The sequence below is a fragment of the Lolium rigidum genome, chromosome 6 (assembly GCF_022539505.1).
Source record: "Lolium rigidum isolate FL_2022 chromosome 6, APGP_CSIRO_Lrig_0.1, whole genome shotgun sequence".
Classification (NCBI taxonomy): domain Eukaryota; kingdom Viridiplantae; phylum Streptophyta; class Magnoliopsida; order Poales; family Poaceae; genus Lolium; species Lolium rigidum.
Window position 1 is genome coordinate 209,595,871 of NC_061513.1, and position 12,372 is coordinate 209,608,242.

A 12,372-nucleotide genomic window follows, 5' to 3' on the forward strand; every position below is an offset into this window, starting at 1 on the left:
TAGTGTGATCAAATTTTGATCATGTTGTTTGACTCTTTGGCTCCTAGAACAGATCATGTACGGGCCATTGGACTTTATGTGTCATGAATCATTCAATGGTAGCCCTTTATACCCTCTGGCTAGTATGTACCATTGAATACTCCCATATGATTATTTCGAATCTCTAGCACCTTAGATCGGTTTATCTCTCGTCCTTGGGCACATACTATTTTCTCCATCACTTGGCACCATGGGGTTTGGAGGAATTTGGCCATATGCTAGAGCGGTGAACCGGTGAGGCACATGTGTTGTCATGTTAAATAAGAATGCAAAAGGAAGGAGAATTAAGTATATCACCAGACATGAATATATTATTAAGAACGACTAAATGCATTATGTGACCGAGTGTACCACATTTTCAATCGGGTCTGTTGTATTTTCAAGTCGAGTCCTCTACGAGCTTGAACATAGTATACTAGTATATTTTTTAAGAACAAATGATTACCGTAAAAGTAGAAACAGGACAAACCACTATGCGAAAAGAATTGAAAAGAACCTTAGGTTAGAAACTACTAGTAACGTGTAGCATGTCCTTGTCTGGTGAACGTGCACTTGAGAGGGAAAGAAAAAGCTGGAATGCGGTTTGCAGCAAAATAAATGCTTAGCAATATTAGGCGCTGAACGAAAATATTAGTTAAGCAGAGGGTTTCCTTGGAAAGACACGCAAATCGCTTGGGCGAGAGAGCGTAATATTTGAGGAAAGGATCCTTAGGGCCGACGTGGCGCAGCGGCAGCCTAGATTTAGATAAGCACCCTCTCCAGCCACACGTTTCCGCCTCCACTCAACCTTTTACTTGGCCTATCGGCTGACACCTCAGCAGCCCGGCCCCACCACGGCACATGCAGCGGGCCTTCTCGATATGTGGAGCCCACCCGTCAGTGGCTTGAGCGATTAGTTAAGTAGAGGTTGCCCCCTCCTGTCTTTCCTCTTCTCCCCGTCCACAATTATAAGCCGCAGCACAGCAGCCGCCTAGACGCTTCCGCGCATTTCGACATCCACAAGAACAGCCCCGAAGAAGAAGAACAAAAGGTTTGTGCGTTGCTGATTTCTTCATCTGTTTTTGTTCTCTTGATTTCTCCTCCTGTTAATTGATGTATTCTTTGCTCCTCCCGTGAGATTTCGTTAGTAAACTCCACTTTTTTTTTCTCCTGGTTGGTGGTAGCTAGCTAGCTAACCCTGTGTTCTTCATTTGTTCTTGTATGTGTGGCCAAAACAAAACAAAAAAAGCTAAAAACATATGAACCAGAACAAAAGGTCCTATTGAAACATGGAGTTATTTGCTTCTTGTATATGTTATTTTGTTTGCGGTTGTTGTCTATTTCGTCTCTGTTTCTGTTCCTGAATCCTAACCAAACTTAAATGTCTTCTTTTCCTTGAACTGCCTAGTCTTAGCATAGAGATGTCAAGTATTGGAAGTAATCGTGATTTGGGGTTTGATTTTGCTTCCTCCGGCTCAGGGTCGTATGAGATCTGCGATTCAGAGCGCTTGGGTTTTCTCCTCCTTTTTTTTTCCGGGCAAATCTCGTTATTTTGCAAGTTGCTCGCCGTGGACTTGTTTGGTCCGCTCTTTAAGTTTGGATAATTTCGTTTCAATCTTGCTGTGACTTGCTTCACAAATGATGGAATTTTTTAATTGCTCAAGTGTTTCATAATATGAGTAGCACCAGGTACTGCAAGTTCTGCATCTTGCTCAGCTCTTTCCAAAAAAAAACAGAGCGGTTTTTTTATGCTTAGCTTCAGTTAGTTGTCCTTCTTTACTTGGATTTTGAATTTTTGATGCTCCAACTTTGCTAACTGATTAGTGCTAGATTAAAAGTTTTGTTAAAAGGATCATAACTAAATAGATGCAACATGTAATTTGGTTCATGTTCTAATAGTACCATACTTTTTCCAGATGAGTAGCATGGCATGTTATGTCCTGCCAGAAGGTGGAAACATCTTTCCATCCGGTGATGAAGTCTTAGAGAATCAAGAAACAGAGCAAGGAACTTACTGGTCACAATGGAATTCAAGGCTATCTGATGATCTGAACACAGCCAGCGTGTATTCACACGAGCACGAGAAAGAAGCCGCCCAATGTTTCGACACTGACGAACATCGGAGGAGCAAACAATGGGAGAGGTCTTCAGCATGTGCCAGGGGTGCATCTTCAGATTGCAGTACACGGCCTTCAGAAGAACAATCTGAGGGTCCAGCACCGTCGGAGCTACAGCACACAAAGGAAACAAACGACATCTTCTTGTATGTACAAAACTCCAGATAGTGCTTTACTAAGAGCTTGTATAGATAGTAATTGTGCGATTCCGTTCGTGATCGCTGTAAATCCTATGCATGGTTGTAAACCAATCTGTCCAAAACTTTTCAGGAGTCAATTCTCCGATGATGAGATGAGGATGATGGATGCGCCTTTTCAGGCACTTGATATGTTCCCTGGCTCCATGCACAGGCTACTGTCCTATGAAAACATGCTGAGTGGAGTACTAACTGATTCCCAAGATGAAGAAGCAAATCCTAACCACAATGAAATGGACACCATGGATACTTGTGGCTTTCCTTTGTTCAGCCATGAATTGCAAGATGATCCGAGCAACGCAGATGGAAGCTTGGGAACACTAGTAAACCCCTCCAATAACAAGGTAAAATATGTTCTAGCTCATGTTGTTCTTTATTTGTGTATCTGCTGGATGATATACTGATCAGCTTTAAATTGCAGTCTGAGGTGAGCACCATGAAAAGGAGCATGTCAGTTGCTGATATACAGAGCTCCTCTAACGGGGAAGTAGCAGTGCTTGAGGAACTCGAAGATATAATGTTCCAGGTATGTTCAGTGGATGGCATGTCCTGTCTATTTATGTAAACATGCATTTTTACGTGTCTCTAACCATGAAATACCTGCTTCTGAAGCTGACCAAGAAGACGCGTGTATGCCTCCGTGACGCTTTCTACAGACTGGCTGAAAGCTCGGAAGCACAGTGCACTGCTGCAAACGGAGGAACAATCACGAGCTCAGATGAACAAAGTTTTCAGCAATCAGAGGGCATTGGATCCAGGTACATATATACGACTGTGTCTTGCTTGCCTGATCAATTGTACCATGCTTACATTTTGTCTGTCTAGAGTCTCAATGTGTTCCTAATCTATTGGAGCTCACTTGATAATTTCAGCTCCTCGACATTAGACCAAGCAGAACGAGAGACAAACGCAATAGACAGAACCGTGGCGATCCTCGCGTTCAACCAGCCTTGCTCAGCTCAATGGGAATGATCTCTGCTCTCACGATCCAGAGCATGAAGCACTACATCCATGTGTAGCTGGATCAAAGGTGAAAAAGCAGGCTAGCATCTGCAGCCTCGCCGGTTCGCCTAATTCAGAGATGTACATGTACACTACGTAGGTTGCTAGGACATTTTTCTCTGAGCTTGCAAGTAGAGAGCCATGATCCAGACTCTATCATGTATAATGACTTAACCTCTTTGTAAAATTTTGCCGGCAAAAGAATGATGATATTTGTACTGTTATGATTGCGTCTCGGGCATCAGTGAGTACCACAATTTGGATTCGAGAGGTTCATGCTTGTTTTCTGATTGAAACGGCATCGTGATTCAGATAAGCTCATCAACCATAGTACACTTGCTTAGCATCTACTATCCGATAACAAAACATGCTGGCAACCAGTACCAGACTACCAGGATACCACAAGTAGCAGTTATCAGCTCAGAAGAATCTCTGAACGTATCATACCCACCCTGCCTGAGCTCCAGGTTGAGGTTGAAACTGATGTTTGTAATATCCTCTCGATTCATATTAATTTATTAAAACTCAGAATTATGCTTTCTTTTGATTCTGCACGCTTTTATGTTCCAATTTATCCATGAATTCGGCGGGGTTTTTTTCCCGAGAATTAGTGGAGCCCGTGATTAAACAGGGCCACCCTTTTGGATGCAAGAAAGAATTCAAAGAGGGAAGCACCTAGCGCTCGATCAATCCAGAAATAGTAGAGCGCTTGGTCGATCAACAGAGCAGGTTTTTCCTTGGATTATATTCACTTGGCCCCACCTTCGTTCCTTAATTGTTCCTTGGTCTTTTTAAACTACGCTTTTTTTACAAACGGGATGTGAAAAATGCAACCGCACAACAAAAACTAAAAGATTGCACATATATATACAGTTACACATCTATATGTAATTGTATGTCTATGAGCAAAAATATGCATAGATTTTTCTGGTGAACAAATACAACATGCATATAAATGCGAAGATACATCCGAATTAGACACATATATGTGCAATTGCGCATCTATATACAATTTCACGTAAAAAGATGGCATCGGTTCAAAATTGCTGATATATGTGCGTCTGGCATTGGTTCTCAGTTGCAGATATATGTGTAATTGTGCATCTATATGACATAGGAAAATCATGAGTTTTCTGCTACGTATATATGCGACTGCGTGTCTAGATGCAATTGTACAAACGGAGAACATAAAAGCGCCTATGAAAAATCTTCAAGATGTGTATCTCTAGCCTCGTCCCCAGACAACGCGGATTGAGCGTTTGGTGGACGCGTTTTCTTCGTGTCGTGTTTGGAGGACGTCGCTGCTTAACCGCGTCCCCTAAACGCGATCCTTAAATAGAAATTCAAACATTTCACATTCAAAAGAGATCGTTCCCGCTGAACTCGTCGCGATCGAAGTAGCCGTGATCAAAGTACTAGATGCGCGATCATATTACAAACCGGTGGTGCAATCTAAACATAAATTCGAAGAAGGGGTTCAGCGAGGCTGACGACGCATCCTGAGTCGACGTAGGCCCGTCGATCACGATGACCTCGGTGTACTAGCAGACGTTGTCGCCAAAGGTGTGCCTGCTCCATCGCCGACGCCGATGCAGATGTCGATGCTACTGACGCAGGTGTACTAGCAGACGTTGTCGCAGACGCGCCTGCTGGTGGCGGCTCTTGCTCCGGAAGTGGAGTTGCTACCGCTGCCTCGGTCGCAGCAATTTTGGCTTCGATGTCATTGAGGATCATGCCTTTGTATAAGTTGTGCGCCGCCCGCATCCGGGGAGACATTCCAACTATCGACGCGGTCAGCAGGGACATGTCCTCTTTGCGTTTCTTGAGCTCCATCTTCTCATCTTGCCTCTCGAGCAGCATCGTTCAGCTTTTGTCGGCCTTTTTTGTCGTGGGAGAGCAGGGTCGAGGAGACCTCGCGGGGCAGTGTGTGATCGGTACCTGCGTCTTCTCGGTCGCCGACGCGTCGGCCAAGGCGGCCTTGGCAGCCTTGTTGCCGATAGGGCGCCCTACCGATGTTGCGAGCGGCGCATCCAGATCAATGGCATATTTCCCCTTCGACAACGAAAGACGCGTCAACCGCCATTTCTCGTTCGTTTTGAGCTTGCTATAGCAATGCATTAGCGCGAAAGACGTAAAACCTTCTGAGTTCTTCCGGTACATTGCCATGGCGCGGTCGAACTAATCAAAGGACGCGCAATCAGATCGTGATTAAACTAGGCGCTAGAACTTCTCGTAGAAAGAGGCCTACCACATTGGCGAGGTTAGTGCCGCTGTCGCCTCTGGTCTCTACCTCGTTATGGAAGCCATGGAACATGTTTACCGACGCCTGGATGATGGCCTAGGGCGTCGACATTGCCTTTTGGCTCCTCTTCATTGTCATCATGTGGAAATCCTTGTTGACTAGCTTGCGCTCATCGAACTACGCCTTGATCCTCGCCCAATACTTCCCGTACTTTTGGTTGGTGCCGATGATGGAGTCATGGCTCAACGTCGACCACGACTCGCAGAGACATTCATCCTCTAGAACCTTCCACTTGGGGCCTCGTGTGCCCGAGGCTGCCTTCTTCTTCTTGTTCTTCCTCGCGCCGGCCGCGTCAACCTCCACGAGATCCTCCACGGCATCCTCGTCCTCGTCGTCCTCTTCGTCGCCGACAACTTCATCATCCTCGTCGTCGTCCTCCACCCCCTCGCCCCCTCCTCCTCCTCCTCTTCCTCACCACCGGAGCCCTAGAATTCGAGCGGACCCCTGCTCCTAATGAACGGGGCGCCGTCCGCACCGGGGCCTGGCTAGCGCTGGGGCGCTTGGTCTTACGCCGGGGAGTGGAACATGGCGTTAGGGTTGAAGCTGCCATGCGACAACGCATCCTCGTACCACGGCGACAAGTTCGGTGTCACGCACCCGTGAGTGGCATAAGGGCCATCGTTGAAGAAGCCGGATGTCGACGGGGACACCACTCCCGGAATGTATGTTGGGCCCGACGTACTTCATGGGCTCGCATTGGTAGGAGCGATACACGCGGCCAGCATCTTCTAGTGCGCACGCGCCACCTCAGACTTCTTCTCTTGCTGCACCACCCGTCGTCCCCTCCGCTCCGTCGTCGACAGCTTACGCCGCACGCAGTTGTTGGAGATATGCCCAAGAGGCAATAATAAAATTGTTATTATTATATCTTTGTGTTTATGATAAATGTTTGCATCCCATGCTATAATTTTATTAACCGAAACATTGATACATGTGTGTTATGTAAACAACAAGGAGTCCCTAGTAAGAAACAATTGGGTATACCTTCTATCATAGATCCGAAGGCAAAGTCTTTGTTGCCAAGAACGGATCCTTTCTTGAGAAGGAGTTTCTCACGAAAGAGGTGACTGGAAGGAAAGTAGAACTCGACGAGGTTAATGAACTTTCTCTCGAAGATCAGAATAGCGTAGTGCCGAAATATGTTCCTGTGCAGCCTATAACGATAAGAGAGGAAGCAAATGATGATGATCATGAAACTTCGAACGAAGAGGCTACCGAACCTCGCAAATTGACGAGGCTCGTACCACTCCTGATTGGTATGACCCCTGTCTAAATGTCATGATTGTGGATAACAATGATGAAGACCCTGCGACGTACGAGGAAGCAATGATGAGCCCAGATTCCAACATATGGCAAGAAGCCATGAAATCCGAAATGGGATCCATATATGATAACCAAGTATGGACTTTGGTAGACTTACCTGATAGCCGCAAGGCTGTCGAGAATAAATGAATCTTCAAAAGAAAAACAGATGCTGATGGTAATATTACTGTCTATAAAGCTCGACTTGTCGCGAAGGGGTTCCGACAAATTCAAGGATTTGGCTACGATGAGACTTTCTCACCTGTAGCGAAGCTAAAGTCTGTGAGGATTTTGTTAGCAATAGTTGCATTTTTCGATTATGAGATTTGGCAGATAGATGTCAAAACGGCGTTCCTCAATGGTGACATTGAGGAAGAGGTGTATATGGTACAACCCAAAGGTTTTGTCGATCCTAAAAATGCTGACAAGGTGTGCAAACTTCAGCGTTCAATTTATGGACTGAAGCAAGCATCCCGGAGTTGGAACCGACATTTTGATAAGGTGATCAAAGACTTCTGGTTTATACGGACTCATGGTGAGGCCTATATTTACAAGAAAGTGAGTGGGAGTTCTGTAGCATTCCTGATATTATATGTAGATGACATATTATTGATTGGGAATGATATAGAACTTCTAAGCAGTGTTAAAGGTTATTTGAATAAATGTTTTTCAATGAAAGACCTTGGTGAAGCAGCATATATTTTAGGCATCAAGATTTATAGAGATATATCAAGACGCCTAATAGGGCTTTCACAAAGTATATACCTGGACAAGATTCTAAAGAGTTTAGAATGGACGAAAGCAAGAAAGGATTCTTGCCTATGGTTCAGGTAAGGTCTTGAGTAAAACTCAAGGTCCGGCTACGACAGAAGAAAGAGAGAGGATGAACAAGATACCTTATGCCTCGGCGGTAGGCTCTGTATGCCATGCTCTGTACTAGACCGGATATTGCACATGTTGTTAGTTTGACCAGCAGATATCAGAGTGATCCAGGAATGGAACACTGGACAGCGGTCAAGAATATCCTGAAGTACTTGAAAAGGACTAAGGATATGTTTCTTTGTTATGGAGGTGATCAAGATCTCGTTGTAACCAGTTACACCGATTCTAGTTGGAACACTGATCCATATGATTCTAAGTCTCGGTTTGGGTACGTGTTTATATTGAATGGTGCTGCAGTAAGCTGGATGAGTGCCAAGCAATGCACGGTGGCGAAATCTTCAACTTGAATCTGAATACATAGCGTCTTCGGAGGGTTCATCGGAAGCAATATGGATGAAGAGGTTCATTACTGAGCTTGGTGTGGTTCCTAGTGCATTGGACCCATTAGTCATTTATTGTGACAACATGGGTGCCATTGCCAATGCACAAGAACCAAGATCACACAAGAAGCTGAAGCATATCAAGCTACGTTTTCATGTGATTCACGAGTATGTCGAAGATGGTGACGTAAAGATTTGCAAAGTACACACAGATCTGAATGTGGCAGATCCGTTGACTAAATCTCTCCCTAGGGCAAAGCATAACCTACACCAGAACGCCATGGGTGTTAGGTACCTTACCATGTAATCTAGATTATTGACTCTAGTGCAAGTGGGAGACTGTTGGAGATATGCCCAAGAGGCAATAATAAAATTGTTATTATTATATCTTTGTGTTTATGATAAATGTTTGCATCCCATGCTATAATTGTATTAACCGAAACATTGATACATGTGTGTTATGTAAACAACAAGGAGTCCCTAGTAAGCCTCTTGTATAACTAGCTTGTTGATTAATAGATGATCATGGTTTCGTGATCATGAACATTGGATGTTGTTAATAACAAGGTTATGTCATTAGATGAATGATATAATGGACACACACCCAAATAAGCATAGTATAAGATCAAGTCATTAAGTTCATCTTGCTATAAGCTTTCGATACATAGTTACCTAGTCCTTCGACCATGAGATCATGTAAATCACTTACACCGGAAGGATACTTTGATTACATCAAACTTCATTGCATAAATGGGTGGTTATAAAGATGAGATTAAGTATTCGGAAAATGTGAGTTGAGGCATATGGATCAAGAGTGGGATTTGTCCATCCCGATGACGGATAGATATACTCTGGGCCCTCTAGGTGGAATGTCGTCTAATTAGCTTGCAAGCATGTGAAAAGGTCACAAGAGATGACATACCACGGTACGAGTAAAGGGCACTTGTCGGTAATGAGGTTGAACTAGGTATGGAGATACCGATGATCAAACCTCAGACAAGTAAAGTATCGTGTGAGAAAGGGAATCGGTATCGTATGTTTATGGTTCAATCGATCACTAAGTTATCGCTGAATGTGTGGGAGCTATTATAGATCTCCAGGTCCCGCTATTGGTTATTGGTCGGAGAGGAGTCTTGATCATATCTGCATAGTTCACGAACCGTAGGGTGACGCTCTTAAGGTTCGATGTCGTATAAGTAGATTCAGAATGAGATGGAGACCAAAGTTTGTTCGGAGTCTCGGATGGGATCCAGGACATCACGAGGAGGTCCGAAATGGTCCGGAAAATAAGATTCATATAAGGGAAGTTGATTTCTAGGTTTCGGAAAGTTCGGGATTTTTTCGGTGGAAGAACGGGAAGGTTCTAGAAGGTTCCGGGGGGTCCACCATGGGGCCCACGACCCTAGGAGGGCCAACATAGGCCGAGGGGGTGCTTCCTTGCCCTAATGGGCCAGGCGCACCAAGCTCCAAGGCCCATGCCGGCCACCCTTTTAGGGTTTCCCAAAACCCTAGGGGGGATCAACTTGGGGGGAAGAAATCCCCTCCCCCCTCTTGGCCACCGGCCCTAGATGGGATGGGGGCGCAGGCGGGCCACCCCAACCGACTTCCCCCCTATATAAAGAGGGGAGGGGGCAGGGGGCGCAGCTGACATAGACATCCCCAATGGGCCTGCTGAAGATAGTACCCGGGGTTTACTGAAGGCCCACGACTCGAAGAATAAGAAGAATCGGAAGCCCAAGTTGATATTAAGGAAAGTTAGAGTTGTATTAGGAGATGATGTTTGTAATCTTGCGGGATGAGTTGGAAACCCTCCCGGACTCTGTAACTTGTACAATACGAATCCCTCGGCTCCACCTCCTATATAAGGGGGAGTCGAGGGACAAAGAAAGCATCGAATCATTGTCTCTCAAACCCTAGTTTTCATAATCGTCGAGTACTTTTCGGCTGAAACCTTCGAGATCTACTTGCCCTCTACTTCCAACTAAACCCTAGTCTACAACCCATAGGCATTGACAAGTTAATCCCTTGTCAATTGGCGCCGTCTGTGGGGATTAGAGGCTGATGGCGTGTATTTCACACGTTCGTTGGGCAACCCCAAGAGGAAGGTATGATGCGCACAGCAGCAAGTTTTCCCTCAGAAAGAAACCAAGGTTTATCGAACCAGGAGGAGCCAAGAAGCACGTTGAAGGTTGATGGCGGCGGGATGTAGTGCGGCGCAACACCGGAGATTCCGGCGCCAACGTGGAACCTGCACAACACAACCAAAGTACTTTGCCCCAACGAAACAGTGAGGTTGTCAATCTCACCGGCTTGTTGTAACAAAGGATTAACCGTATTGTGTGGAAGATGATTGTTTGCAGAGAAAACAGTAAAACAAGTATTGCAGTAGATTGTATTTCAGTATTAAAGAATTGGACCGGGGTCCACAGTTCACTAGAGGTGTCTCTCCCATAAGACGAACAGCATGTTGGGTGAACAAATTACAGTTGGGCAATTGACAAATAAAGAGAGCATGACAATGCACATACATATCATGATGAGTATAGTGAGATTTAATTGGGCATTACGACAAAGTACATAGACCGCCATCCAACTGCATCTATGCCTAAAAAGTCCACCTTCGAGGTTATCATCCGAACCCCTCCAGTATTAAGTTGCAAGCAACAGACAATTGCATTAAGTATGGTGCGTAATGTAATCAACAACTACATCCTTAGACATAGCATCAATGTTTTATCCCTAGTGGCAACAAGCACAACACAACCTTAGAACTTTCTCATCACTGTCCCGTGTGTCAATGCAGGCATGAACCCACTATCGAGCATAAGTACTCCCTCTTGGAGTTACAAGCATCTACTTGGCCAGAGCATCTACTAGTAACGGAGAGCATGCAAGATCATAAACAACACATAAGCATAACTTTGATAATCAACATAACAAGTATTCTCTATTCATCGGACCCCAACAAACGCAACATATAGAATTACAGATAGATGATCTTGATCATGTTAGGCAGCTCACAAGATCCGACAATGATAGCACAATGGGGAGAAGAAACCATCTAGCTACTGCTATGGACCCATAGTCCAGGGGTAGACTACTCACACATCACACCGGAGGCGACCATGGCGGCATAGAGTCCTCCGGGGATGATTCCCCTCTCCGGCGAGGGTGCCGGAGGCGATCTCCTGGATCCCCGAGATGGGATCGGCGGCGACGGCGTCTCGGTAAGGTTTTCCGTATCGTGGCTCTCGGTACCGGGGGTTTCGTCACGGAGGCTATTTGTAGGCGGAAGGGTAGGTCAAGAGGCGGCACGAGGGCACCACACCACGGGGCCGCGCGGCCAAGGGGGGCCGCGCCGCCCTAGGGTGTGGCCCCTCGTGGCCCCTCTTCGTCTCTCCTTCGGACTTCGGAAGCTTCGTGGAAAAATAGGCCCCTGGGCTTTGATTTCGTCCAATTCCGAGAATATTTCCTTACTAGGATTTCTGAAACCAAAAACAGCGTAGAACAAGCAATCGGCACTTCGGCATCTTGTTAATAGGTTAGTTCCGGAAAATGCACGAATATGACATAAAGTGTGCATAAAACATGTAGATAACATCAATAATGTGGCATGGAACATAAGAAATTATCGATACGTCGGAGACGTATCAGCATCCCCAAGCTTAGTTCTCGCTCGTCCCGAGCAGGTAAAACGATAACACGTATAATTTACGGAGTGACATGCCATCATAATCTTGATCATACTATTTGTAAAGCATATGTAGTGAATGCAGCGATCAAAACAATGTGTATGACATGAGTAAACAAGTGAATCATAAAGCAAAGACTTTTCATGAATAGCACTTCAAGACAAGCATCAATAAGTCTTGCATAAGAGTTAACTCATAAAGCAATAATTCAAAGTAAAGGTATTGAAGCAACACAAAAGAAGATTAAGTTTCAGCGGTTGCTTTCAACTTGTAACATGTATATCTCATGGATATTGTCAACATAGAGTAATATAATAAGTGCAATAAGCAAGTATGTAGGAATCAATGCACAGTTCACACAAGTGTTTGCTTCTTGAGGTGGAGAGAAATAGGTGAACCGACTCAACATTGAAAGTAAAAGAATGGTCCTCATAGAGGAAAAGCATCGATTGCTATATTTGTGCTAGAGCTTTGATTTTG

The 12,372-nt window shown here is 45.0% G+C and overlaps 1 protein-coding gene across 1 annotated transcript; it reads left to right on the forward strand.

The window, feature by feature from the left end:
• Positions 1 to 984: 984 nt before the first annotated feature.
• On the forward strand, positions 985 to 3,558 carry LOC124661513. Its single transcript, XM_047199378.1, has 6 exons — positions 985 to 1,069; positions 1,935 to 2,281; positions 2,406 to 2,676; positions 2,754 to 2,858; positions 2,945 to 3,090; positions 3,205 to 3,558. The coding sequence occupies exons 2-6, from the start codon at positions 1,935 to 1,937 to the stop codon at positions 3,302 to 3,304; spliced, it is 969 nt and encodes a 322-aa protein (XP_047055334.1). The 5' UTR covers positions 985 to 1,069; the 3' UTR covers positions 3,305 to 3,558.
• Positions 3,559 to 12,372: the final 8,814 nt, after the last annotated feature.

Excerpts from the sequence above, each read along its gene's own strand:
- LOC124661513 (XM_047199378.1), top strand. The coding sequence starts at position 1,935 with ATGAGTAGCATGGCATGTTATGTCCTGCCAGAAGGTGGAAACATCTTT. Across the intron at positions 2,282-2,405 it reads GAAACAAACGACATCTTCTT|GAGTCAATTCTCCGATGATG; the intron begins GTATGTACAAAA and ends AAAACTTTTCAG. Across the intron at positions 3,091-3,204 it reads TCAGAGGGCATTGGATCCAG|CTCCTCGACATTAGACCAAG; the intron begins GTACATATATAC and ends TGATAATTTCAG.